General features: G+C 39.3%; 8 protein-coding genes and 1 long non-coding RNA gene across 15 annotated transcripts; 6 read left to right on the top strand and 3 right to left on the bottom strand.

Annotated features, from left to right (window-relative positions):
• Positions 1-12: 12 nt before the first annotated feature.
• Positions 13-1,166, bottom strand: LOC104807588. The gene is made up of 4 exons (XR_770827.2): positions 1,093-1,166; positions 911-947; positions 737-777; positions 13-117 (listed from the first exon to the last, which is right to left on the bottom strand). It is a non-coding gene; the product is annotated as an uncharacterized LOC104807588 (long non-coding RNA).
• A 395-nt stretch (positions 1,167-1,561) lies between these two features.
• Positions 1,562-4,551, top strand: LOC104807568 (probable arabinosyltransferase ARAD1). Of its 3 annotated transcripts, XM_010532924.1 has the most exons (5): positions 1,562-2,144; positions 2,766-3,062; positions 3,160-3,255; positions 3,510-3,945; positions 4,467-4,551. In XM_010532924.1, the coding sequence occupies exons 1-4, from the start codon at positions 1,668-1,670 to the stop codon at positions 3,921-3,923; spliced, it is 1,284 nt and encodes a 427-aa protein (XP_010531226.1). In that variant the 5' UTR covers positions 1,562-1,667; the 3' UTR covers positions 3,924-3,945; positions 4,467-4,551. The 3 variants fall into 3 exon arrangements, with proteins under 3 accessions (XP_010531226.1, XP_010531217.1, XP_019058336.1); XM_010532915.1 differs by lacking the exon at positions 4,467-4,551 and having other exon boundaries at positions 3,510-4,159; XM_019202791.1 differs by lacking the exon at positions 4,467-4,551 and having other exon boundaries at positions 3,556-3,720.
• Positions 4,513-6,447, top strand: LOC104807579 (mitochondrial import receptor subunit TOM20-2). Its single transcript, XM_010532935.1, has 6 exons — positions 4,513-4,652; positions 5,059-5,137; positions 5,252-5,421; positions 5,529-5,576; positions 5,725-5,811; positions 6,100-6,447. Exons 1-6 carry the CDS (start codon positions 4,554-4,556, stop codon positions 6,229-6,231), a joined length of 615 nt encoding a protein of 204 aa, XP_010531237.1. The 5' UTR covers positions 4,513-4,553; the 3' UTR covers positions 6,232-6,447.
• A 242-nt stretch (positions 6,448-6,689) lies between these two features.
• LOC104807564 lies at positions 6,690-8,172 on the bottom strand. Its single transcript, XM_019202795.1, has 3 exons — positions 8,033-8,172; positions 7,321-7,639; positions 6,690-6,863 (listed from the first exon to the last, which is right to left on the bottom strand). Coding segments are annotated over exons 2-3 (297 nt in total). The 5' UTR covers positions 7,617-7,639; positions 8,033-8,172; the 3' UTR covers positions 6,690-6,862.
• A 487-nt stretch (positions 8,173-8,659) lies between these two features.
• LOC104807553 (chlorophyll a-b binding protein 7, chloroplastic) lies at positions 8,660-11,301 on the top strand. Of its 2 annotated transcripts, none has more exons than XM_010532892.1 (5): positions 8,660-8,765; positions 9,045-9,233; positions 10,277-10,314; positions 10,425-10,939; positions 11,179-11,301. In XM_010532892.1, the coding sequence occupies exons 1-5, from the start codon at positions 8,716-8,718 to the stop codon at positions 11,194-11,196; spliced, it is 810 nt and encodes a 269-aa protein (XP_010531194.1). In that variant the 5' UTR covers positions 8,660-8,715; the 3' UTR covers positions 11,197-11,301. The 2 variants fall into 2 exon arrangements, with proteins under 2 accessions (XP_010531194.1, XP_010531186.1); XM_010532884.2 differs by having other exon boundaries at positions 8,663-8,765; positions 9,042-9,233.
• Positions 11,302-11,847: 546 nt separating this feature from the next.
• On the top strand, positions 11,848-14,227 carry LOC104807538. 3 transcript variants are annotated; one of them, XM_010532861.2, is made up of 5 exons: positions 11,848-12,162; positions 12,595-12,695; positions 12,878-12,991; positions 13,744-13,827; positions 14,013-14,227. In XM_010532861.2, exons 1-5 carry the CDS (start codon positions 11,895-11,897, stop codon positions 14,067-14,069), a joined length of 624 nt encoding a protein of 207 aa, XP_010531163.1. In that variant the 5' UTR covers positions 11,848-11,894; the 3' UTR covers positions 14,070-14,227. The 3 variants fall into 3 exon arrangements, with proteins under 3 accessions (XP_010531163.1, XP_010531164.1, XP_010531162.1); XM_010532860.2 differs by having other exon boundaries at positions 11,849-12,162; positions 12,592-12,695; XM_010532862.2 differs by lacking the exons at positions 13,744-13,827; positions 14,013-14,227 and adding an exon at positions 13,637-13,734 and having other exon boundaries at positions 12,592-12,695.
• Positions 14,228-14,346: 119 nt separating this feature from the next.
• On the top strand, positions 14,347-16,335 carry LOC104807545 (CRIB domain-containing protein RIC2). Its single transcript, XM_010532872.2, has 3 exons — positions 14,347-15,256; positions 15,392-15,571; positions 15,875-16,335. Exons 1-3 carry the CDS (start codon positions 15,181-15,183, stop codon positions 16,078-16,080), a joined length of 462 nt encoding a protein of 153 aa, XP_010531174.1. The 5' UTR covers positions 14,347-15,180; the 3' UTR covers positions 16,081-16,335.
• A 21-nt stretch (positions 16,336-16,356) lies between these two features.
• On the top strand, positions 16,357-19,679 carry LOC104807526 (ranBP2-type zinc finger protein At1g67325-like). 2 transcript variants are annotated; one of them, XM_010532841.2, is made up of 10 exons: positions 16,357-16,493; positions 16,774-16,819; positions 17,370-17,485; positions 17,793-18,066; positions 18,202-18,272; positions 18,386-18,434; positions 18,549-18,658; positions 18,750-18,774; positions 18,854-19,005; positions 19,318-19,679. In XM_010532841.2, the coding sequence occupies exons 1-10, from the start codon at positions 16,485-16,487 to the stop codon at positions 19,318-19,320; spliced, it is 855 nt and encodes a 284-aa protein (XP_010531143.1). In that variant the 5' UTR covers positions 16,357-16,484; the 3' UTR covers positions 19,321-19,679. The 2 variants fall into 2 exon arrangements, with proteins under 2 accessions (XP_010531143.1, XP_010531151.1); XM_010532849.2 differs by having other exon boundaries at positions 16,358-16,493; positions 18,389-18,434.
• A 569-nt stretch (positions 19,680-20,248) lies between these two features.
• Positions 20,249-21,819, bottom strand: LOC104807522 (stress-associated endoplasmic reticulum protein 2-like). The gene is made up of 3 exons (XM_019202638.1): positions 21,562-21,819; positions 20,795-20,951; positions 20,249-20,480 (listed from the first exon to the last, which is right to left on the bottom strand). The coding sequence occupies exons 1-3, from the start codon at positions 21,562-21,564 to the stop codon at positions 20,434-20,436; spliced, it is 207 nt and encodes a 68-aa protein (XP_019058183.1). The 5' UTR covers positions 21,565-21,819; the 3' UTR covers positions 20,249-20,433.
• Between the last annotated feature and the right edge of the window lie 1,496 nt (positions 21,820-23,315).

The raw sequence follows: 23,315 nt of genomic DNA, 5'->3' as shown, positions 1-23,315 counted from the left end.
ATCCTTTTACTGACGAGTGAAGGGAATGGCTTGTTTGTGAGCTATCACATCTTCTAGGTACCTCTTGGCCTTTGTCAAGGGGAGCTTCCTAATGGCATGTGCTGTTTCCCTAGTGTTCTGTCGATACAATTGATAAAAACACAATGGGGATTTCAATCACGAAATGTGAAAATTAGTAAAAAAGGCTCGAGCAATGCCAACGAAGAGTGATGAACAATTCAAGAATGAACCTTCAGCACACAATTTTACAGAGGTTCACGCAATAACAATGCCCACGATTTCCCCGGAGTTTACGAGAGACATATTCACGAAGTGGCAACAAAGCCCTGTTTTTTTGTCACCAGTTTTCAAAACAACACTTGCAATGGAAACCCCGAACTCCCCTATAAAAACCCATATACTGGCCTAGAAAGCTTCAATATAAACTAGAGGTAACCCGGTACATACAACACATGCAGCGATCAATTCATTTCTAGTAATGTACCATCATGTACTGAACCTTCAGCTACATATAAAAAAGACATGAGGTTCACCCAATCACGATGACCCATTCGATTTCCCTGACATTTACGAGAGAACTGTTTATCAAAATGTGCAACAGAACCCTGTTTTTTTTTCGTGTCAGGTTTCATAAGCATGCATCCAAATACATGTCCTGTTCCTATGGTAGCTCCGAATCATCAAAATCGGATGGCAGTGAACAAGATACAAGACAGAATCATGTAACGAGAAATACCTTGAAGTGAACCCTGAGATCAGATCCCCTCGCCTTGCAAGCTGCAACAATACACAAAAAAGGGGAAAAACAGACAAATCAGCAAACAAGCAAAACTTCTAAAACAAAACCAACGAAACTCAAACGGATAACAAAAATATAAAGAAGTGATTGAAAAACACGAAGAGACATTACACTTGGTGGAATTGTCGGGCTCTCTCGAGTATTTCACCTGCAGGGGAAAAATACCACGCACATAGAACATAAGGACAACGCTATTCGAGAAAAAACATCCAACAAAGAAGAACTGAAACAAGTAGAAAGTAGAAGCTGAAAGTGAGAATGGAGAAGAAAAAAACTGGGAAAGAAGGAATTACCATGGCGGCCGATCTCCTGCTCGCTGCGGCAGAAGAATGGGGAGATGGTCAGAGGAGAAATAGATGGGGGAAAACCCTAGGCTCTCTTATTCAATTTTTTAGGGCAGCTTGAAAATGGGCTTTACGTTTTAAATATCCAAATTATAATGGGCCGTATCCGTACGACTTATCTATCAAATCCAATATAGCGATTCAAGAATGGATGTTTCATATTTCCATTACGATTTAGTCTAATTATTTTTGGTGTTTGAATTTAAGGAATTGGCTTAGGTTGGGTTTTCGTTTAGTTTAATTTTTATCTGATAAAAATATTTATTTAAATTAATATTTTGTTCTATTTTTGCGGTTATTTTTATATCCTCTTCAGATTTGAGTTGGTTTTAATTTTTTTTAGATTTTAAATTATTGTATTTATACCATATATTATATAACTACTCTATTTCAAGACAACGCATTCGGAGGACCCGTTATCATCAAGCAAAGTACACACACACAAAAAAACGGAAGTGTGACCGTTTGATCCAATCTCACATCTCTCTCTCTCCATAGCTGAAGAAGAAGAAGAAGAAGAAGAAATGTATGGCAAAACCATATGCAGCGTCGTCTTCATCATCTTCCTCGTAGCCTCCTACTTAATCTACATGGGAACCGTCGATCCACTGCCATACTTTTCTCTCCTCCAATCCCCGCCGGCGATTTCCTCTCTCTGCAGCCTCTCCGACCGACCTCTCCGCGTCTACATGTACGATCTCCCCCGGAAGTTCAACGTCGCGATGTTGGATCCTCGGAGCTCCGACGTCGAGCCTCTCTCCGCTGGTAACCTCCCACGGTGGCCGGAGACCTCCGGGATCAAGCGGCAGCACAGCGTCGAGTATTGGCTCATGGCCTCGCTCCTCTACGACGGCGGAGGCGGCAGCGGGAGGGAGGCGGTTAGGGTTTTTGATCCTGATTTGGCGGACGCGTTCTTCGTGCCCTTCTTCTCCTCGTTGAGCTTCAATACGCACGGGAAGAACATGACGGATCCCGATACGGAATTCGATCGCCAATTGCAGGTAATTTGATTCTGAATGAAGGTTTTTCGATAATTGGATTCGTTTAGAGCAGTTTCGTTGACCTCTAGTGTTGTATTCTTGAACCATTGCGGCATGTTGGGCCGAGATTCATCAAATGAGTGTAGGCAATTTTTAGAACTCGGTATAGGAATTGCCATTACTGTATAGTCAATCTCCTCAGGAGTTCTTTGAGATTCGTTTTGAATGTAGAGACTATTGTGATCTGACATTTCGTCAGATGGCTGAAAGTAGCGTCTAGAGAGTTGAAGAATTGGAATGAACCTTTTACTGGTTCTTGATTGTTTGATTTTTGTGAGATGTTTTCTTTGCAAATCTTACCAGTTTGGGTTCGATTTGGCTGTTGATGTTTTGTTCCATAGTATCTCATTGACTGGTTACTGGATGGTTGCAGAATTATCAGGCCAAAGCGAAAACTAAAGCCTCGAGCTTTAAGGCATACCAGTTCATCGAGTTAGGAATTGGAAACAAACTATCTGTCCAGAACTTACGAATGATTGGACTTTAAGCTAGGAAGAAGGACCAAACTGTATCTTTGATTTGTATGTTCTGTAGTGGAGCTCATAGATTCAAGCACTTAAGGACTTTTATTTTTGGTGTCAGGTTGAGCTGATGGACTACCTTTGGAACTCCAAATACTGGCAACGATCCGGAGGCAGGGACCATGTAATTCCGATGACGCATCCTAACGCTTTCAGATTTCTCCGGCAGCAAGTGAATGCTTCAATCCTCATTGTTGTGGATTTCGGGCGTTACCCTAAGAACATGGCAAACCTCACCAAAGACGTGGTTTCCCCCTATGTTCATGTCGTCGAATCCTTCACCGATGATGATCCTCTTGATCCCTTTGAGGCCCGGACCACACTTCTTTACTTCCGTGGGAATACTGTCCGGAAAGATGTACGCTAATAAATCACTAAATATGTAGATATTCAGATACCGAGAAGGCACGAACCTTTATTTACTTTTCTCATTCGGATTTTTTTTTGTCTTGCAGGAAGGCAAGATTCGTCTCCGATTGGAGAAGTTATTAGCCGGTGTCCCTGATGTTCATTTTGAAAAAGGTTCAGCAACAACACAAAACATTAAACTGGTAAGCTCTTCTATGTAAGCTATTCCTTTCATAACAAGTACCGGAAATCCAATGCTTTCCGAGTCCAATGAAATGTCGAAATGGACCAACCGTTCCATATCGAGCTACATACAAGTTTTCATGGGCCAGATTTCATAGGGTACAGAAATGCATGATACCGACATTCTCGGTGTCAGCCACCAAATCAGAGAATCAAGAACTACAACACAATCAATAGCCCTAATCCTCGATTATTATTATTATTTACATTGCAGTCTACAGAAGGGATGAGATCATCGAAATTCTGTTTGCACCCAGCAGGAGACACTCCATCCTCATGCCGCCTATTCGACGCCATTGTCAGCCACTGCGTCCCTGTCATCATAAGCAACAAAATAGAACTGCCCTTTGAAGACGAGCTTGACTACTCAGAGTTCTCGATCTTTTTCTCGGTGGACGAGGCTCTCGAACCCGGCTACATCGTCGATAACCTCCGCCAGGTACCAAAGGAGAGATGGCTCGAAATGTGGGACCGGCTCAAGAACGTTTCCCGGCACTTCGAGTTCCAATACCCGCCCCGGGAGGAAGATGCGGTTAACATGTTGTGGAGACAGGTTAAACACAGGATCCCGAGCGTCAAGCTCGCCGTACATAGGAACCGAAGATTGAAGGTCCCGGATTGGTGGTAGGGAAGAAGTAACTTCAAAAAAGGTTAGCATAAAACTATAAGGGTATTATCTTAATTATATCTCTACCTTAGAAAAAGCATATATAGAGCCTAGGTTAAATTATTTACATTAAGATAATACCCTTATTCTCTTACACGTTCATTCTTTTCCACATCTGAGTTTTCAGTACTTGTCATAGACATTATTTGCGGTAAATATTTTATTATCCAAAAAAAAAAGTTTTGATTTTGAAATTATCTGAATGTGGTTATACACACACACACACATATATATATATATATATATATATATATATATGTATATAACTTATTTTTAGAATTCAGTGCCTCCACATGCGTAATTATTAACCTAACGATCAGATCCAATCGTATTTATATAAAAAAAACGAAAGTGTCAGTGATAAAACGATTATTATCCAAACGCCAAATCGTATTTTAAATTGTTAAACGCCAACGCGAATAATGCAAACGCGCGATTGGTGACTCGAGCGGTGTGTGATCATAACATAAGCCCATAATGGTTTTGGGTAAATGGGCCTATTAGGCCCAATTGGATAACGAATAGGTACCCTCGTGCGAGTAGATATCGAGAAAACCTCCGGCTTAGTCTTCCATTTTCTGCATCTCGACGATGGACTTCTCGGCGGCGGACTTTGATCGGCTCCTGATGTTCGAGCATGCTCGGAAAGCTGCCGAGGCTCAGTACGCTGTGGATCCACTCGATGCCGAGGTTGTAATCGTCTCCTCTCTTATCCCATCAGGAATTCCGGGATTTGTTCTTTATAATCGCTGTGTTTCTGGATTTCTATAGAGTTGGATTTTCGGATTCGTAGAATCAGCTGAGAGTTTTTGTTTTGCTTGACATCATCATCTTCGTTGGTCTTGTAATCCCTCTTCGCTTATATCAGTACCTCGAGAGTGCGGTTCAGTTTTTTTTTGGGTTGTCATCCTCGAAACCGGTGGATGAATACTGAAAATCAAACTGACATGATCATATGTTGCTTCATTTCGTAATTATTTGATAATCGCAGCGAATTAATGTCATGGTAAAATCACCAATATGATTGACTGCTTGATCAAGTGATCCATGCTTCTATCTATGAACTAATGCCTCTTTGGGTATTCCAATTTTGCAGAATCTGATCAAATGGGGTGGTGCATTGCTTGAACTATCTCAGTTCCAGAGTGTTCCCGATGCAAAGCAGATGTTAAATGGTATCTGTTCTTCTCTGTTCAGCTAAGGTTCAAATACTTGGTTTGTTTCCTTTTGCTTTCATCCTATTTGTCCGCCATTTCTGTTCCATTTGTAACACAATATAAGCGATGTAGATGCAATTTCTAAGTTGGAAGAGGCATTGACGATAAATCCGATGAAGCATGAGGCTCTATGGTGCTTGGGAAACGCCAACACCTCCCAGGCATTCCTCATTTCAGATGCTGATGAAGCCAAAGTGTATTTTGATAAAGCTACCGAATATTTTAAAAGGGCAGAAAATGAGGTACCTTCTTCACAATCTTTGTATATCTTAGAACGTGATATTAATTCAAATAGTATCCGGAATAATATTTAGCTGAGACTGAATATTTTTTCAATTTGTCAATTTAGGACCCAAGTAATGAACTTTATCGTAAGTCGTTGGAAGTGGCAGCAAAGGTATCGTTTCTATATTTTGTTTTTATATTCAACTGCCTTGTACCGAACTAGGGAGTTGTATTCAAGCAATTGCATATGACTCTCCTTTTAGATTTGACTGTCGAATTTTCTTTTGGGGGGTCTGAACGTGTTCATGCTCATGCCATAGGCACCGGAACTGCATATGGAGATCCATAAGCATGGACTGGGGCAACAAACACTGGGTGGAGGTCCTTCAGCTTCTCCAAATGCTGGTGTAAGACAGATACCTACTCTTTTTGGATTTCTCGTTTAGCAATCGTGGAATTGGGTCTTTTGAAACGTAGATTGCTTCTTTCTTAGTGGTGTTGTGCATTTGTTCTTATGGGTTTAAACCGGTGAATTGGTGGAAAGTTTCATACTTTCTGCGCTGAGCAAGTTTTACTGGAGGTAGCAGGAGTTACAAAGCATGCTTTTCGTAGATCATCCTCACCATGTTTGGAACCAGTTTCATAATTTTCGAAGTCTCTGAAAATGCAAGTTCGTTTCTTCTGACCTTATCCAGACTGCCAAGAAGAAAAAGAAGAGCAGTGAATTCACCTACGATGTATGTGGTTGGATAATCCTTGCATTCGGGATAGTCGCATGGGTTGGAATGGCAAAGTCTCTTGGCCCTCCACCTCCTCCTCCTAGATAGTAAGCTGCCTTGGGCAACCCCTAAGGTAATATCTTATACATTCCTCATAGTAAAAGTGGTTCTTGATGGAATTGGGAGCATAATTTGCTTGCAAGTTTTTTTATTTATTTGTGGAATTGGGTTACCTTCGAATTGATTCAGTGCCAACATTGGTCAATTGTATTCATTAGGATATTTGTTTCTTCATATTAAATTTTGTATTCTCTTCTCGTTGTATCTTCTGGTAAGAGTTGTTCATGCTATCAAGCAAATCCGATCGGGTAAATCAGTGTGTATCTGAATATTTGGGATATTCTTCAGCTTACCCCAAAATTTAGAGTATCGAGATTTGATCCCGAAAAGAAGAGAGATCTCATTTTAAAATGTATGAATAGTTGACTTTGGTCAACGTAGCAAATTCAGGATCTTACCCTTCTTTCGGCCACAAACCTCGTAAGGTGTTTATTGATGCACAGATATGAGTTGAAAACCGAAACAAACTTTACCAAAGAAATAAAAAGATATTTGTTCATCCATAAACAAAGCAAAGTCTTTATTTTGGGTTGCACCGAAGCTGCTGCTTCTTCTCAAGAACCAAACCAACGAAACTTACCAGACGGACGGTCTACTGCTTCGTCTTTTTTTTTTTCTATCTGCATTGACAAAACAACCGAGCGAAAGATCATATGCCTGCCTTTCGATATGATTCATCAGAACCACCGAATTGCATTGCAGCAGCAATTCAAAACCCGAAAGCAAAGTCAGAAGAAAATATGTGAAGGTCCAAATCATCTTAAGCCAGGAGACTAGCTTCCCCGGGTCCTGCTGTATGAACTTCCATTTCCAAGGACAAGCATTGATATAACCATTCGGTCCAGCTAAATAAGTGCAACAACATATCTCAATCGTGGCAAACAACACGTGCAGAAATGCATACTAATGCAGCTAATTGACACAGATATCCTATCTATCAGATTGAAGTTACCTACAAAAGAAAAAGGCATTCAATCCACTCAACCGAAGCAGAACCTGGTGATGCTCAGTCTAGATCAAACACCTAAAAGCGTGGGACAAACAAGCCGAGAACTGAATCCAAGAACCAAAACTCACCATTTTGACTTGGAGGCTGAGGAGGAAGCAGGAGTGTAATTCTCCTGAAGGAGATCGTCATAAGGATCCCTTCGACCAGGCGCCTGGCTGATCTGAGGATCCCATCGGAGCTGAGCATTGTGGCGCTCAAAGGTCCAGAACCCGTAAGGACGAATGGGTAATTCCCACATCTCCTTGATCTTCTTGCATCGATCATGCATCTGATAAATGTGTTCCCTGGCTTTCCTGTCCCTTTCCTTCGGATCCTCCATCATTCTCAGAACAAGATTCTCCGCAAATTCCATTATGAAACCCATCTTGTCTCTCCCAAGTTCCTACACTGGATAAACCACAAACACATTGTTATGAATATGAAATCCCCAGCTAGAATCTAACACTTTACAACTCGAATATTTCATTTTTTTCCCAATTCGAGGGAAGAAGACAAAGCTTCGTCGGCCTCCACGCTAATAAACACACAAATTCACGAATTCGTCACAATTTCTCAAACAGATGTTTGATTATTTCGCAGATTTCACAAACACCAAGAAATCTTTCAAACCGGGACAACCTAGCTGAAGCCCCGCGACCAAAGAGTTACACGTTCGATGGATTACGACGGAATCGCATCAAGAGAAAACATTAATAGATCCTAGAAAGTACGAGAATCATACAAATGAACAACTCCGAGACCAAGACCAAGAGGAAAAGGAATTGAGAGCGTGAAACTCACCGGCTCGAAGATCTGATTCGGAGAGGCGAGAAGTGACCGGAGAGTGATCGAAGAGAAAAATTGCCGGAGAAAAATAAATCGTAAACTTGAGCCTATAAAAAGGCTGAGCCCGATAAAGGCCCAAAACTCCGGCTCGTGTATTATTTTCCGAAGGAGAAACACACGACGTTTTTAGTAGTAGAAAACGCCACACAGTTTATGTCTATTTATCTCCTTTAGTAAAACCCTCTAGCTCCTATTAAAATCTCCTAGTTTCTTCCAAAGATTTTAAGTTTAAACCCATTTGGCGCAAAAGCCATTTCTTGTTTTTTTTTTATATTTGTTTAAAATTTTAATAAACTAGAGAAATAGATACAATTAAATTCGGTTTTGTTGATTTGGATTTGGATACCAATCTGAAAAAAATGAAATATGTACGATCTGACGTGGCGAGCTGATATTGGTGCTCGAGAGGTCCATAATATTTGCGGGAAAATCAGAGAATGTGGAGAGCATGAGATTCTGAAATCCACGTGGCGAGCAAAGAGCCAACAGAGAGATTGCCTCCCCTATCCATAGAGATAAGCCCGTGGTCTGCGTTATCCGTTTTTTTCCATTATACATTTTAACACTCATACCGCATTTTCTTCTTCATTTTTTTTTTGTGGCCGGAGAAATTAAAAAAAAAAAAAAAGAGTCAAACAATGGCTTCCCTCTGTGCTTCTTCCGCCATTACCGCCGTCTCTTCTCCAAGGCAAGTTACATCTCTTTCCCATTCACTTTGATTCAGTGGGCCATTATATATGTGTGTGTGTGTATGTATATATGTACGTGATGATCCGGCGACTGCTCGAGCCAGTGGTCGATCGATGATGTTTTATGAATCATGCTCGTGAGTTGAGGTTGATCCATTTGAAGCCCTTGTCGGATATGGTATTGTGTATGTGTGTATGTATATGCATGTATACATGTGTGCATATATGTCGCTTTATGTGATGTATGTATGTATGTATGTATGTGGTGTGGGCAGCAGTTCGCAGAAGAGTGGATCCATCGTGGGAACAACGAGAGCCGGTTTCTTGGGAGGGAAGAAACTGAGAGTGAAGAAGAACGCAGCAGCTGAGGTGGCGGCGGGTCGGTCCGCGACGGTTGCAGCCGCGGTGGACCCAGACAGACCCCTCTGGTTCCCCGGCAGCACCCCTCCCCCTTGGCTCGACGGCAGGTCCACCATCTCCTCCTTCTCTTCCCACCATGATAATATCATTAACACTAGTGATTCAAAAAGTAATAATTATAAGAAACAAATGCATAAACATAATCGGGAATGTCCATATAAATACACTTATTTGTTATCAACACTCGTATTATTATATGAGTTTTAAAATAGACATTATCAAAAATATCCTTACTTTGCTATTCCTACTTCAACGCATTCCCTTTTCCAGTTGTGACTCATATGACCCAAAATATAGTGTGGTCACATACTGACCTCATTATCCATAATGTTAAATTTATGATATTTTAATCAAATAATCGGTAAGGATATTTAAGATATACAATATATGAACATAGCGAATTAGTGAGATCACTATAAATTTAACATTATAATCAATAAAATCAAAATGTGACCACACTATATTTTGGGACACATGGTCACAATTGGAGAAGGGTATAATGTGTTGAAATAGGAATAGCAAACTAAAGGTATTTTTTATATAATGTGGTTTAAAAATTATCTTTAAAATACAATATTTTTCTCTTGTTAAATTGTTAAATTTGCAAACTCTCGAAAACTATACGGCATTTGACACCATTTTTTGTTTATAACTATAAAATTATGTGCATTCTTCGAAATCCTTATAAAATTAAGGGATTTAACTAGATGCGTTTTTCTAAAAATTGCATCTTCTTAATTTTTTATTTTTAAAACTAAAAACCCTTTTAGAATTGAATTTGAAACGATATTACTATAGTCACTTTATCACAATCTCCATCATCGTGTTCATCATCGTAATCATATTCAGCCATCATATTAATGAAAACAAATAAAAATTCAAATATGGAGAAATTAAACAACTAGACTATGATAACATATCGAATTCTAGGGGTTTTTTTTTTGTTCATATTGTTGATAATAAGAACAATAGTTATTTAATATATATATTTATAACTCCTAATTGGTAGAATTTCGATTCTAGATTTCGAAATTTAATTATTGCATCTAACGTCGTTTTCTGCTCTAATGCAACGTAAAATTCATCACAGCCTCCCCGGCGACTTCGGATTCGATCCCCTCGGCCTCGGTGAGTCACTTTAACTCCGTTCTAAAGAAAACACTTCGATCCATCTAATGGGTTAAGGACCATAAATACCATGCGTACTGAAACATAAACATTTTCTCGACCCGTTTCAGGATCCGACCCGGAGAGCCTAAGATGGAACCAGCAAGCGGAGCTGGTCCACTGCCGGTGGGCGATGCTAGGAGCCGCCGGAATATTCATACCGGAGTTCCTAACCAAGATCGGGATCTTGAACACTCCGTCATGGTACACCGCCGGAGAGCAAGAGTACTTCACGGACACGACCACGCTCTTCATCGTCGAGCTCATCTTCATCGGATGGGCGGAAGGACGTAGATGGGCAGACATCATCAAACCCGGCTGCGTCAACACCGACCCGATTTTCCCTAACAACAAGCTGACTGGTACGGACGTCGGGTACCCGGGCGGGCTATGGTTCGACCCCTTGGGTTGGGGGTCGGGTGACCCGGCCAAGATCAAGGAACTTCGGACCAAAGAGATCAAGAACGGGAGGTTGGCTATGTTGGCCGTGATGGGGGCGTGGTTCCAACACATCTACACGGGAACTGGCCCGATCGATAACCTCTTTGCCCACCTCGCCGACCCGGGCCACGCCACCATTTTCTCGGTAAAAACCCTAATACTCTCTTCTTTTAATTTGCTAGAAACATGATACTTTAAAAAGTTATTTTGTTTGGAAGCATGGAGAGTTTAAAAGGTATATATATATATATATATATAATATGATAATGAATTCTCCGTAATATTCTATATTGGTTTCGACATTGAATTATGTAAATTTCCTATATTTTTAATAATAATATTCGGGAGTCGATATTGAATGGTTTTGCGTTGGTATTTTTGCAGGCTTTCACACCCAAGTGAGAGACGACAAGAAAGGGTCTGCGTAGAATTGTTGTTTGTTGATGCCATGTTGTACAAATACGGTTATTATTATTGGATTTCAATATATTATATGGTCGAATGCAATTTAGGGGTAATCGAATCGATAATATCTTCATCGAGACTTGATCTAAATTAAAAAAAAAAAGTAATCTGCAAGCGTAATATGGGTCATACGGATATGTGAATGTTAATGATGGACAAAATGATAATAATCAACTGGACCGTAAGATATTAAAATTCACTTTGGCTATCGAGAGTAAAATTAAAAAAAAAATGACAACAAACAAGTGTTACCAAGCTCGTCGGACGATCCATGGTATAATAAGAAACCGAATATGATATAATAATCAATTAATATATATTTTTTATAAAACCGGAAAAATTGAACCAAGGGAATTCTATGAACCGACCCCGAAAACGAATACCGAAATGCTCTCCTAGGGGATAGATACGATGCATTAAGGAGCACCGTGAGCAGGTGTTCACCTAATCAAAATCCGATTTCACTGATAATGAAAAGACTGGAAAGGCCTCAACCACATAGCGCCCTTCCCAAAAAAGTAAGGGTATTATTGTCTTTATACATTCTCCAGCGTCACCGCCGTGAGAGAGAATTTATATATAGCCAAAACGCGGCGTTATGGCCCAAAACTCGCCTCAAACGGGGATCTTGAGAAATGGCCTGCAAAACGGTATTGCGTTCCGTCTTCCTGACGGAACCACGGAGAATCTCCGGCGCCGGGAGATGCTTCTGTCTTCCTCTTTCTCCGGCATCGATTCCCATCAATGGTTGTTTCCCTGCACCGAAGAATCCTGGTTTCGGCGGTTTTCCGTCGGCATCCGGTCGGAATCTCCACTCCAGCAGAGGGGCTCGGCTTAATTGCAGCCATAACGATGAAGCCGATCAAGGTCCGCCTCAAGAAGCTGTTCTTAAGGCGATTTCAGGTACGCGCCTCGTTAGTGTGTCGTTCGTGATTTGGAAATGAATTCGAAAAGCGGATAATATATGTATGGGTTTGTGATGGAGAGGACTCGAATCCCTAAGTTATTGCTGTGCACCGACATTGGAGTGTTAGGGCAGAGATTTGAAAGGGTCTGATATCGTATACAGGGGGCTTAGTTGCTGGACTCACTGGTGGATTGCTCAAATTTCTAGTGTTTTCGCCGGTTTCTTTTGTTCCTTTAGCTAATCATAAATTTTTGTCACTTTGATTGGATGTAGTTTATTCAGAATCTTTAATTGGTTAGGGAAACAGACAAGGTTGTGTTGTAAGAAAGAAATGGAGCTTGGTTTGGTTACAATCACTATATAAAATATCGATTTTATCCTTTTTCGTGGTTTGCTTGTATTTATTGTGTGGAAATTGGATGCAGAAGTGTCAAGGACTGATGGAAGAGTTGGGAAAGCTACCCATGTGATTATGGGAGGCACTGTGGCTGATGACTCGACTAAAGAATGGCTAGAACTAGACCAAAAGGTATCTCTCTCATGATGTTATCCGGTCCTATCTTAACTAGCTTCGAGTCTAGTTACTCGTGTCTTTCATTCAAATAAGTTCTGGTTTTGCTGAAAGCTTGGTTGAGTTGGATTGCGTTCAGTAGATTTTAATATGAAGGAGATGGATTGTGGCTGATTCGGGAGTGGCGTTTTACTTGCCAGGTCAATACATACCCGACAGACAGAGGGTTTACTGCTATCGGGACTGGTGGCGATGACTTTGTGCAAGCTATGGTTGTTGCAGTTGAATCCGTTATTCAAAGACCGATACCCGAGGTATGTTTCTTCGAATGTTCGAGTTAGTCAATCAAATACATCATACAAGCTTTTTTTTTCTTCTTCTTTTGAGTTTTGCTACACATGACAACAATCTTGTGGTTATTGCCTCAATGGCCAAGTTATGCATGCATTAGTATTGTGTTTTCTTTACTGTTCCCTAGGTTCCCTGTGGAATGCATCTGACAAAATGCTCCTGCATCATGTATTTGATAGTATGTGACATCAACCAGCGAAAGTAGATGATTATGAATATCAGAACGTATGTTGTTAGTGAATTAAACCTTGTGCTATCATCTGCATAGCTTTTTGCTTCCATCATTGTCTATGAGCTGGCAAGAAAACATCTACTAGTTGGTATATGTAGTATTTAGTCTTCTGGAATTAGCACACTTGTATCTGTATACAACAGAAAATACCATTGATGATCTGCCTCATTGGGTCTCTTGCTTGCTTTAGTCGTATAGTTAGATGTCTGCTTAATCTGTGTAGAGAAAATACTTTCCTCCTGCACAGCTAGATAAGTTGCATGATTCTATTTGACTCCTTCACCATTTGATACTTGAGCTGAGTGAAGTCATTAGGGAATGAGTTTGTCTTGCTAAAGATCTGTTTGCTTTTCATGTTGAACACATCCCAAAACAGACAAATGTCTTTGTTCAATGTCCCATGTAATTCAAGCTTTGTTCCAACATAGTAAGCACGGAAATCTTACTGATGTGGAAAATCCGTTTCATATGTCCCCATCAAAGGATTGTGTGAGGCAGACGTTATCGAAGAAAGGGAAATATGTATCGGTGAATATTGGCCCTATTCGAATTCTTTCTAGCGAACAGGTATGTTCCCTTCATCTGCTACACTCTCACTTAAGTTGTAACAGACATGCCATTTTGGCAAAAAGGCTAGATAAGCAAAACCCCGAATGCACTTAGGATAAGACAGGGATCCCGGAATTAGATATGTTATAAGTAGGCACGAATAGTCGGGCGTTGAGAGAAAAACGTCTTTGTTGATTTTCCAGGTTCAAGCTGTGTACAATGCGATGAGGAGAGACGAAAGGATGAAATACTTCTTGTAGAACAATGATCTGTCATTCCCTCTTTCTCCCCTCCATAATGTACAACTCTCCGGTAAAGCCCTTCATAGATTCTTAACGTTGCTTCTGTTTATGTTCGAATATATTTATCTGCTACTCTTAGATATAGGACTATAATTAAACATATGGAGAAATTCCTTATTTTATCAACTAAGAAAAGACTATAGAGTAAATATTGGTGGGGGATTATGCAAAATTGGTTTATATGGAAGGCACACTATATAGACAAAAGAACCATAAAATCCCACATTTGGAAGTGTACATGGGATTGTGGAAAGACCCGTAGGCCCATTGTTTGTCTTCTCTCTCACAGTTTTGGAGTTCGTTTCAAGAAAGTGCCCGCGAATCTGTGGATTCGTTCACAAGAGAAAGCACTCTCACTCATGTTTCTTCTGCTGTTGCTTCATATATATACTTAGTTATATTTATTTCGGTTTTGCATGCATGATTCTAAATGCCCATCCTTATATTTACATCAATTGATATTTTCTGCTTGATTAATTAATTGATAGTCGGTATTCTATTCGGTTTTTGTGTTATCCCTTTTTCCTTTCTATATTTCCTCACCTTGTCGCTGAACCTGAAAGTTTTCGGTTTGCGTGCAGAATTTTGAGGAAAGAAAACGTACCTTTGAGTTTAGGGATAATCTTGGGGACCAATGTGTAAAAAAAAAAAGAAGAAATTAAAAGAATAACAAGTCTTGAGTGTTAGTAACTTGTGTTCTGACACGAATCAAATGTCCTGTCTGTTCGCATGGAAACGAACGAGAGCATAGGATGTTACATTGTGGACTGAAGAAGATTCTATGAAACTTCAATCCTGAATTTCGAGAGCTAGGTCAAGTGGCACTGTTGTTGAGCCAACTAATCCCCCTCAAAACCACTCTATAATGACATCTATATATATATATATATATATATATATGTGTGAAGGGAATGATTCTAGCTTCATAACAAAGCCAAAACACCATCCCAAATGTAAAATCTTCTTCACCATCATTCCCATTTCCATTCTCATACACACACAAACTTCCATGCACAAATATCTTTCTTGATCGGATGGAGCGATTACTGATTCTTCCCTTCTCGTTGGGATGTTCGACTCGATCAAGCGCCCACGTCGCGCCATTAATCATCATCAAGACAAGAAAACCAATACACCCACAAGGAGTATTCATATATATAATACCCTCTTTCTGAAATCTCTCGCTCCTTCTTGCTATCTTCTTTCAAGTTCATAAAGTTTTCACATTCTCATGGAAAGGGTTTCTGTTTTCTTCCTTTTTCCTTCTGCGTTTTCCCAAGGAAGAGAAGCAATGCCGGTGGAGGAGGAAGGAGAAGGAGAGAGCTCACGACATGAGGAAGATGCGAAAACGGCGTCTACTAGTGGTAATAACAGCAGCAGCAGTGATGATGATAATCACTCATATGGGTTCCTCGAATTTATTCGAAGCTTCAAGAGTTTCTCTCACAGCTTCTTCACTCGTAAGTTTTTTTCCTCTTTTTCTACTAATGATTTTGGTTATATATATATATATATATGTATATATATCAAGTTTTTTTTTTAATGTGTGTATATATATATACACACACATTATATTAGAAAAAGAATTGTTTCCATTTATTTGATTTTGGGTATAATTTCATTAGTTTGATTTGTATTCAATTCGACTTCTATTCTTGTTAAGCTTTCATTAAAAGCTTTATTTTCTAAAAAATTAATTAGGCTTTCAATTAGATAATGTATTTAATACATTAAATAAAATACAAAATGTTTCCTTGACACAGGTTACGGCGACGAGGCGGAGCCGGAGATGGAGATTGGGTTCCCAACGGACGTTAAGCACGTGGCTCACATCGGAATTGACGGAACCGTGACGACTTATGACGTCACTTCCTCTCCGTCTTCCTCTCCGTTAGCTGGCCTTCCACTCGCCAGTCGCCACCGGCATCTAATTTCCTCATCAATGACATCATCATTCATCCGCTTGTGATTATAACATTTCTTACAGCATATTAGATTTTAATATATTTGTAAATGAAAAAAAAATCAGCTTTTTTAAATTTGTTTGTGGTATTTGAAGAACGATAGTCGTTATATTATTTGTTATAACGCAATGGAAATAAATATTGGGCCTAATATGGGCTAGAGTAGGCTCAACATATTGGGCCTGGTTCAACTAAATGAGCCCATAGTTCAGTTATGTTTATCATGTAATTAGCGTAATTAATATGTAATTAGCAGTCTTTATAATCTAATTGTTAAAAGGATAAATCACATGAACTTCCCGTGAATCGAAAACTATGCCCCCTTTTTTTCTCCGTCGTAGTTGAAGCGTAGGGCAAGTCGCCTTCAAATCTCCGCCGCGTAACATCTGTTTTCGTTCGTTCCGCCGGCATGTCTCAGGTATATAGCTCCCTTGATTGGTACCGATTTCTAGTTCCGGCGTTCAGTGTCGCTGATCTGATCTTGACTGGATACGGAACTTCTCGTATCTCATTGAATTTTGGAGAAAATCAGTATGTTATCGCCTTCAGTTCTTTAATTAGGGTAGCTAAAAGGATTGTCAAGTGACTGTAGTTGTTCTGTCTGAATCGATTTCGGAGATCCTTCTTCGTCTCTGTTTTGTTTGTATGTGTTTTGATCTGTTTTCTTTTTTTGTCTCTTTCTTTCTCTGAATGTGTAGGTTGACAACAGAAATTCATCAGCCACGAAGCGTGCTAGAACTGACGGTAAGCTCTGTTTGTGTTATTTCTACCGATTCATGTGCTGAAGAGCTTATCGCGTATAATTCAGTGTTCATCTCCTGGCATGTGGTTGTATGTGACAATCTTTCTCAAGTTTTACTTGGAAAGGAACTCAATTTTTGCTTACATTGACAAAAACACTCCTGGACCATGAGTTTATGGATACAATACATTGATTTGGTTTCCCTTGTTTTCCTCCTGTTAAAAAAAAATCACTGTATATATAGAGTGTATTGGACTCTGTATTTAGGATCCCTTACATCCCTTTAGTATTTCGAACTACCGGGTATAGTATTTCTGTCAAGCAATCAACCTTAGAGTTACATGTTTATTCGGGAGATTTTCCCCTTCTATATCTTTGGACTTCATTCTTTTGCTTTTCTACGTTGTATTTTGAGTGTGAAATCGAATTTCCTTTCGATCCACGAGTACATGGTCAGTGTTATATTTTTCTCACTTCAAGTTCTAATAGTGCCCGTTCCTCTTACTAGAATCATTATATAACTTGTTTGATTCACTTTTTGGTTGAGGATAGGCGGTCGCAGAGAAGATGATTGGACCTGCCCCAGTTGTGGCAATGTCAATTTTTCATTCAGGACAACTTGCAATATGCGTAATTGTACTCAACCGAGGCCTGCAGATCATAATGGAGTAAGTCATCTGAACTGTGGCTTGTTATTGTTGCGAGGAAAATCCTGGAATTGCAAACTATGGATGTAGGACATCTGTCTTTCATGCGACATTAAATAACACGAACTTTATGATACTAACCCTGTTGGGGCTCTCACTCAGTTTCACATATCTATGAGTTGTTTAGAACACATGCCATATACCATTGATTCTGGAGAACACTTGCATGGATTTATGATCCTATTTTAATAATATCTGTACTTGATCTTTTTTTTGTTTATTTAATTGTCCGGGTTGTTGATCACCTATATGCTTTATGTTGTAACAGAAGTTTGTGCCCAAGCCTATGCAACCTCCACAAAATTACTCACCATCAGGACCATATGTAGGTTCTGGGGGACCCCCTTCAGTGTACATGGGTGCCTCGCCATATGGGTCTTCCCTCTTTCACAGATCTTCTGTTCCTCCTTTCGACATTCCATTCTCTGGGGGTTCACCTTATCATTTCAATTATAGCAGCCGAATCTCTGTTGGTGCTCCTTATGGACCACTTCATATGCCTGGGCCTCCACCGTACTCTGGTGGATCTATGATGGGAAATGGTATTATTTTTGTACTAATTTTATGTAGTGGTCTATGCCAATAGTTTAACAGAATCGGATGGCTCAAATTTCCTTGACCTATCGGTTGATGTTTATATGAACTGATTCTATTGGTGCATCTTGGCTTTTGTTCAGGTATGTATGGCATGCCTCTTCCAATAGACAGGTATGGCCTTGGCATGCCCATGGTTCCTGCAGCTGCTATGGTGTGTATAATATCTACTCTCCAGATACTTGAGTCTGATCACATGCAAGATTGAGCAAAGTATATGTTAGAGGTTTGATTTTTTTTTCTTAGTAATTTGTCTGTTTCTTTTAGCAGATGCCGAGACCTGGGTTCTATCCAGACGAGAGTACTCAGAAAAGAGGTATGCACCAGTTGTCTTTCCCTCCTCGAGAACCCTTTAGCTACGAAATTGAGATGGCATTTCAATGTATGACAATGGCCCACCTACTTGACATATTCTGTGAATTTATTGCAGATTCAACTCGTGATAATGATTGGGCATGCCCAGAATGTGGTAACGTGAACTTCTCATTCAGAACTGTATGCAACATGAGGAAATGCAATACCCCAAAGCCTGGATCCCAGGTTTGCTTTTTTACAATTTCAAGCTGGAGTTTTCTCTTCAGAGTTCTATTCCAAATTCTCAAATACTAACATTAAGATCTTACAAATTCAGGTTGGGAGCTCAGAAAAGAGTTCCAGTAAGTCCCTCGGGATATGTAATTAAAAACGGCTGCTTACTTGTTTGGCCCTGATACTGACATGTCTTATCAATTTCAGAACAAAAGGCGCCTGAAGGTAGCTGGAAGTGTGATGAGTGTGGAAATATAAACTATCCATTCAGGGCCAAGTGCAACAGGCTGAACTGTGGAGCCGATAGACCGGTGGAGGGCGACAGATCTCCATCCACGGATCCAGAAGACAATGATCAGGTTTGTCGAATCATGCATTTATGTGTTGACATCTGTTTTTCAAAATGGTTGCCTCCAAAATTCATACATTCAAGTTTTGTACATTTCATGCTTTTCGTAAGCAGCGGAGACATGTTGATTAGAATTTCTTTTGAAGCAAATGACTTCCCTGGCATATTTTTCGTCCATCTTCCTTCTCCTAAAACTTAAAGGAAAAAATGAAGAAGAAGAAGAATCTGAACTAACATAATTTTATTTTATGGGGATAGAGAAAGGTGCAATATCTCTGAACTTGTTTTTTTTTGTTTTCCAAATTTGTGTAATATTTTCCAGTGAGTCGGTAGACAGTTTTGTCGTTGAGGGTTGAGAAGGTCACAGGTTGTCAGCCAGCGTTGGGTGTCCTAATGTCGTCAGTTCAGTTGTTGTCATCGTCGTCTGGGTCGTCGTCCATGTTGCAGCGGTCGTCGAAGTCACTCTCTACTTTCTCTTTTAAGTCTTTCTTTCTTTCTTTCTTTTTTTATGTGGGGTTGTTCTATTGACCCCCAAAATATTGCTCATGTATGTGTTAATCCTCCTCTAGATGCTCCAGGTCTGGATCTGATTTAACAAAAAAAAAATAAGTTTTAGGGGTTAGAACTCAGATTCTGTCGTTCGCAGGGGATAGACAAGTTATAAAAAGGTTGTGTTTCAGTTTGCGAACGGGTGTATCATGTATGTCTATGGCGTTTTCGCATCACAAGTATGTGGAAGTCACACGTATCACATGAATAGGTGCATGTGACCATTTTGGGGTGGGGTGATGATGTATCGCGCCACGTGGTTGACAGAAGGGAACACGGTTCAAGCGTTGTTGTGTTTCATTTACTACTCCCGAGTAGCAGTAATTCACGGATATTTCTTCTACACCAAACATCATACCCATCCCCATTTGCCAAGTGCGCTCGCTCAGATACCTGTCGTCGTCGTCGTCATCATCATCCATTGTTTAGACGCAGTTAGGTTTCTAACTGATCATTGTCTTCTATCCCAATCATGGTCCCCCCCCCCAGCTAGGGTTTTAAATCCCTACGAGATCAACCGGCCCCCCAACCATATATCATCCATTGAAGGGGAGAGGAACACGGCGCATTATAAGAACAAGAATAAATGGAATAAAATTCTAATTTTACATGCGAGCCCATTTTAATTATGGATACCGTAATACCCATAAATTTTTCAGAAAATGCGATGTAAACTTTTATATCCTAAAATGCCAGGGGCTAAAGATGGATGGATGGTAACATAACATATTCAAAGTCGGTTAAAAAAATGTTGGCTACAAGAGACTGAAAAAACAGTTCAACAGAACTTTGTCCCGTTCTACAGTATGTTGGAAGACATGATATCAGATTGAACAGATTCTGATAAACTTCTCTCTCCTCAAAACAGTTTTGAGATCGCAGGAGCGATTTAAGCCATTCCTCCGCTAGTAGCTGTCCTGATGATCTGGAAGAGAGCTGTAACAGAAGACACCATAAAAACCCAGAAATCAGCCTCACAAAAACAAAACAAATCTTGCGTTTATACACAATGCTGCATCAAGGAACTACGATCTGAAGGAATATGCAGAGAACAAAGAAAATAACAATGGAACCAAACTAGGTTTTGGGGATCAACATATCAAACCCACAATTCTGATATCGATGAACAAAGGGCTGATGCAGGAACTGTATTAGGTCAACGTTTTTTGTTCATGTGAGACAGACAGCGCAAACTTAATAGAACCCCGACAATGGACTCGGAAGATTTAGGTTAGAGAAGTTGTACTTACATGATCCAATGACGACGAACACGAAGAACCCGAGGAGGATAGGACCAACTGGGTAATCATTTCCCTTCTTTGTCGTCGTTTCAGGCACAGCTCCTCTCTTTGTAATGTTCTTCTCGAACTTCTCCACCTTCCTGTCCGCGAGGCGTCGTGATGTCGTCTACAAAAACCAAATCCAACCAGTTACGATTATACTCCACAATTCCAGTTTCACCAATGCATCTGTCGTAGTTTGTGAAGGATCAAATTCGTTTCGGAACATCGAAATCTATCTTAACAAAATTAGAAACACCCCATCTGCAAATAAATTACATCGGACATCATCATCCAGCGACAAAACCAGTCAAATCTATGCACAAAACTCTGGTATTAGAGAAGCAACATTAGCTTCACGAAATCAGATATCAGCTTACCGAAAGTAAAAATTGGAAACAGAACTTATGGCTATGTTTGTTTCATTCATCTTCTTTACTACACATCGCGAGATCAAATCCCTTCAATTCCAGAGAAGGGAAAAAAGGCATCTAAATTTTACAAGCATTCAAAATTATTTAGATTTCAAACAAGGAATGCGCCGCCGAGATTTCATGTAAAGGAAAAAATTCGCAAGAGAATTCGTCATATACAAGAACAGATCGGAGATAAGAAGCTGAATTGAAGACGCGAACATATGTATTTCGATTCAAAAGACGAGCTCAATGACCAAATCAGCCAAATCTAAACAAGACGACGGAGAAAAAAAAAACAAAGACGAGATCTCGATATCGTACCATGATTACGCCGGAGAAGAAACGTTTAAGCCGGAATCGATCGAACCGAAGGAAATCAAATTGACGAACGCGAACGAACAAGATCCTTGTAGTTCGTTTCTCATGAACCCCACCGACCTTATAAAGGGAGAAGCTGTGTTAGGAAGGTCGTCACCGCCTTTTCCTGATTGGTGAGGGAGACGTGTTATTAGACACGTGGCGGTCTATTATTGGCTGGAGGGGAAGAACGTGGTTCCAAGAGGCCCCGAGAGTCTCAGGCTGTTTTTGACAAAAATCGGACGTGGCCGTAAACTCAAACCTCGAAAGGGATTTCTTTCCTTCAAGTATTTGGTGGTTGTGTAAAATGGAATCAAATATTGCAACTCATATAAAATCCGATACGATACAATCTCTTTTATAACTAAATCCATTGAATTTGAATATGTATCCACAATTAAGAAATAACAAAAAAAATTAAATGTAAGTATTTTTTTAAAAAAAGTAAATATCTTAAGATAAAAATTAATTGAATAAAATTTGAATAGAACCGAAAATATCTATACCTACACTCACTAATTCTTGAAGGTTAATTATAAGAATAGATTATATAATGTACGGATAAGAATCAACGTAACCCGTATGTAATGGATCAATACCATGCACGTACCGCTGCATATTGGACCGACAATAATCATATATATATATATATATATATATGACAAAAATCGGATCCATAACCAATGTGGAGTCTAGATTCTGTCAGAATCTCTTCCAAGTCACAATTTACCATTTGGTTTCTACTCTATTTCTTGCATCATTTTCATTGGATCATCGTAATATATATTTCAGATACTTCGTCATCGAACAACTAATATTATATGAAAAAGAAAGAAGAGTCAATGCTGTCTTTTATTCTACCAAATAGCAAATGCTACAATTTAAATAACATATATCTTAAAATAATCGTATCTGTCGTATATTTTACAAGAAAACGTTTCATAGAATTTTATATGGAAAAACCAAATATGGATAGGATTTTATATATTATGAAAATTCCATATTTGGCAAAGCTAATGATTTCCCACGTTTTCAGTCTCCCACATTTAGATAAACAAGTACCAGAGATCTAAAACAGCTTGCCAGCCCACAAGTGTAAATTTACATTTTTTTTATTCATTTTAAAAAATGTAATCATGGGCTGGGTCATCACGATTTGAGCCGAAAACAGATCAATTCATGGGTCACGACCCAATTCATACAAAAAAGGGTAAATTTTGATCTGATTTCTGTTGTTACTAATATATTTTTATTTATTTTTTTAATATATAAATTTTAAAAAAAATAAAAATGTTATTTAAGATAGTGTATTATAAATTTTAAAAAAATAAAAATGGATACCGATAAGTTGCTAAAAATTACAAACTTTAAGAAGTTTTTGTGATTTTTAAAATTTGTTGTTAGATTTTTTTTTTGTTAATGGTTTTTGTATATTAGATTTATCCGAAAATGAGTTTACAAAAGTCAGCCGCATAATCAGAAATTCGTGTAATATGGACAATATAAAGTTCGAAGCTGAGACTTTTCATCCAATATATATATATATATTCCATTGTATTAGTAATATTCCGAAAACATGCCACTAGTCTTGAGATTTAGTTTATGTCATGTAAGAAGCATAACCCAATATATATATATATATATATATATATATATTACATGGGGTGTATACTCCCATGCATATCTTGGCAGATAGGGATGGAGATGGATCTTCGGAC

The sequence above is a fragment of the Tarenaya hassleriana genome, unplaced genomic scaffold, assembly GCF_000463585.1.
Source record: "Tarenaya hassleriana unplaced genomic scaffold, ASM46358v1 Cleome1, whole genome shotgun sequence".
NCBI classification, from domain to species: Eukaryota; Viridiplantae; Streptophyta; class Magnoliopsida; order Brassicales; family Cleomaceae; genus Tarenaya; species Tarenaya hassleriana.
This window is presented reverse-complemented; position numbering and strand designations above follow the sequence as displayed.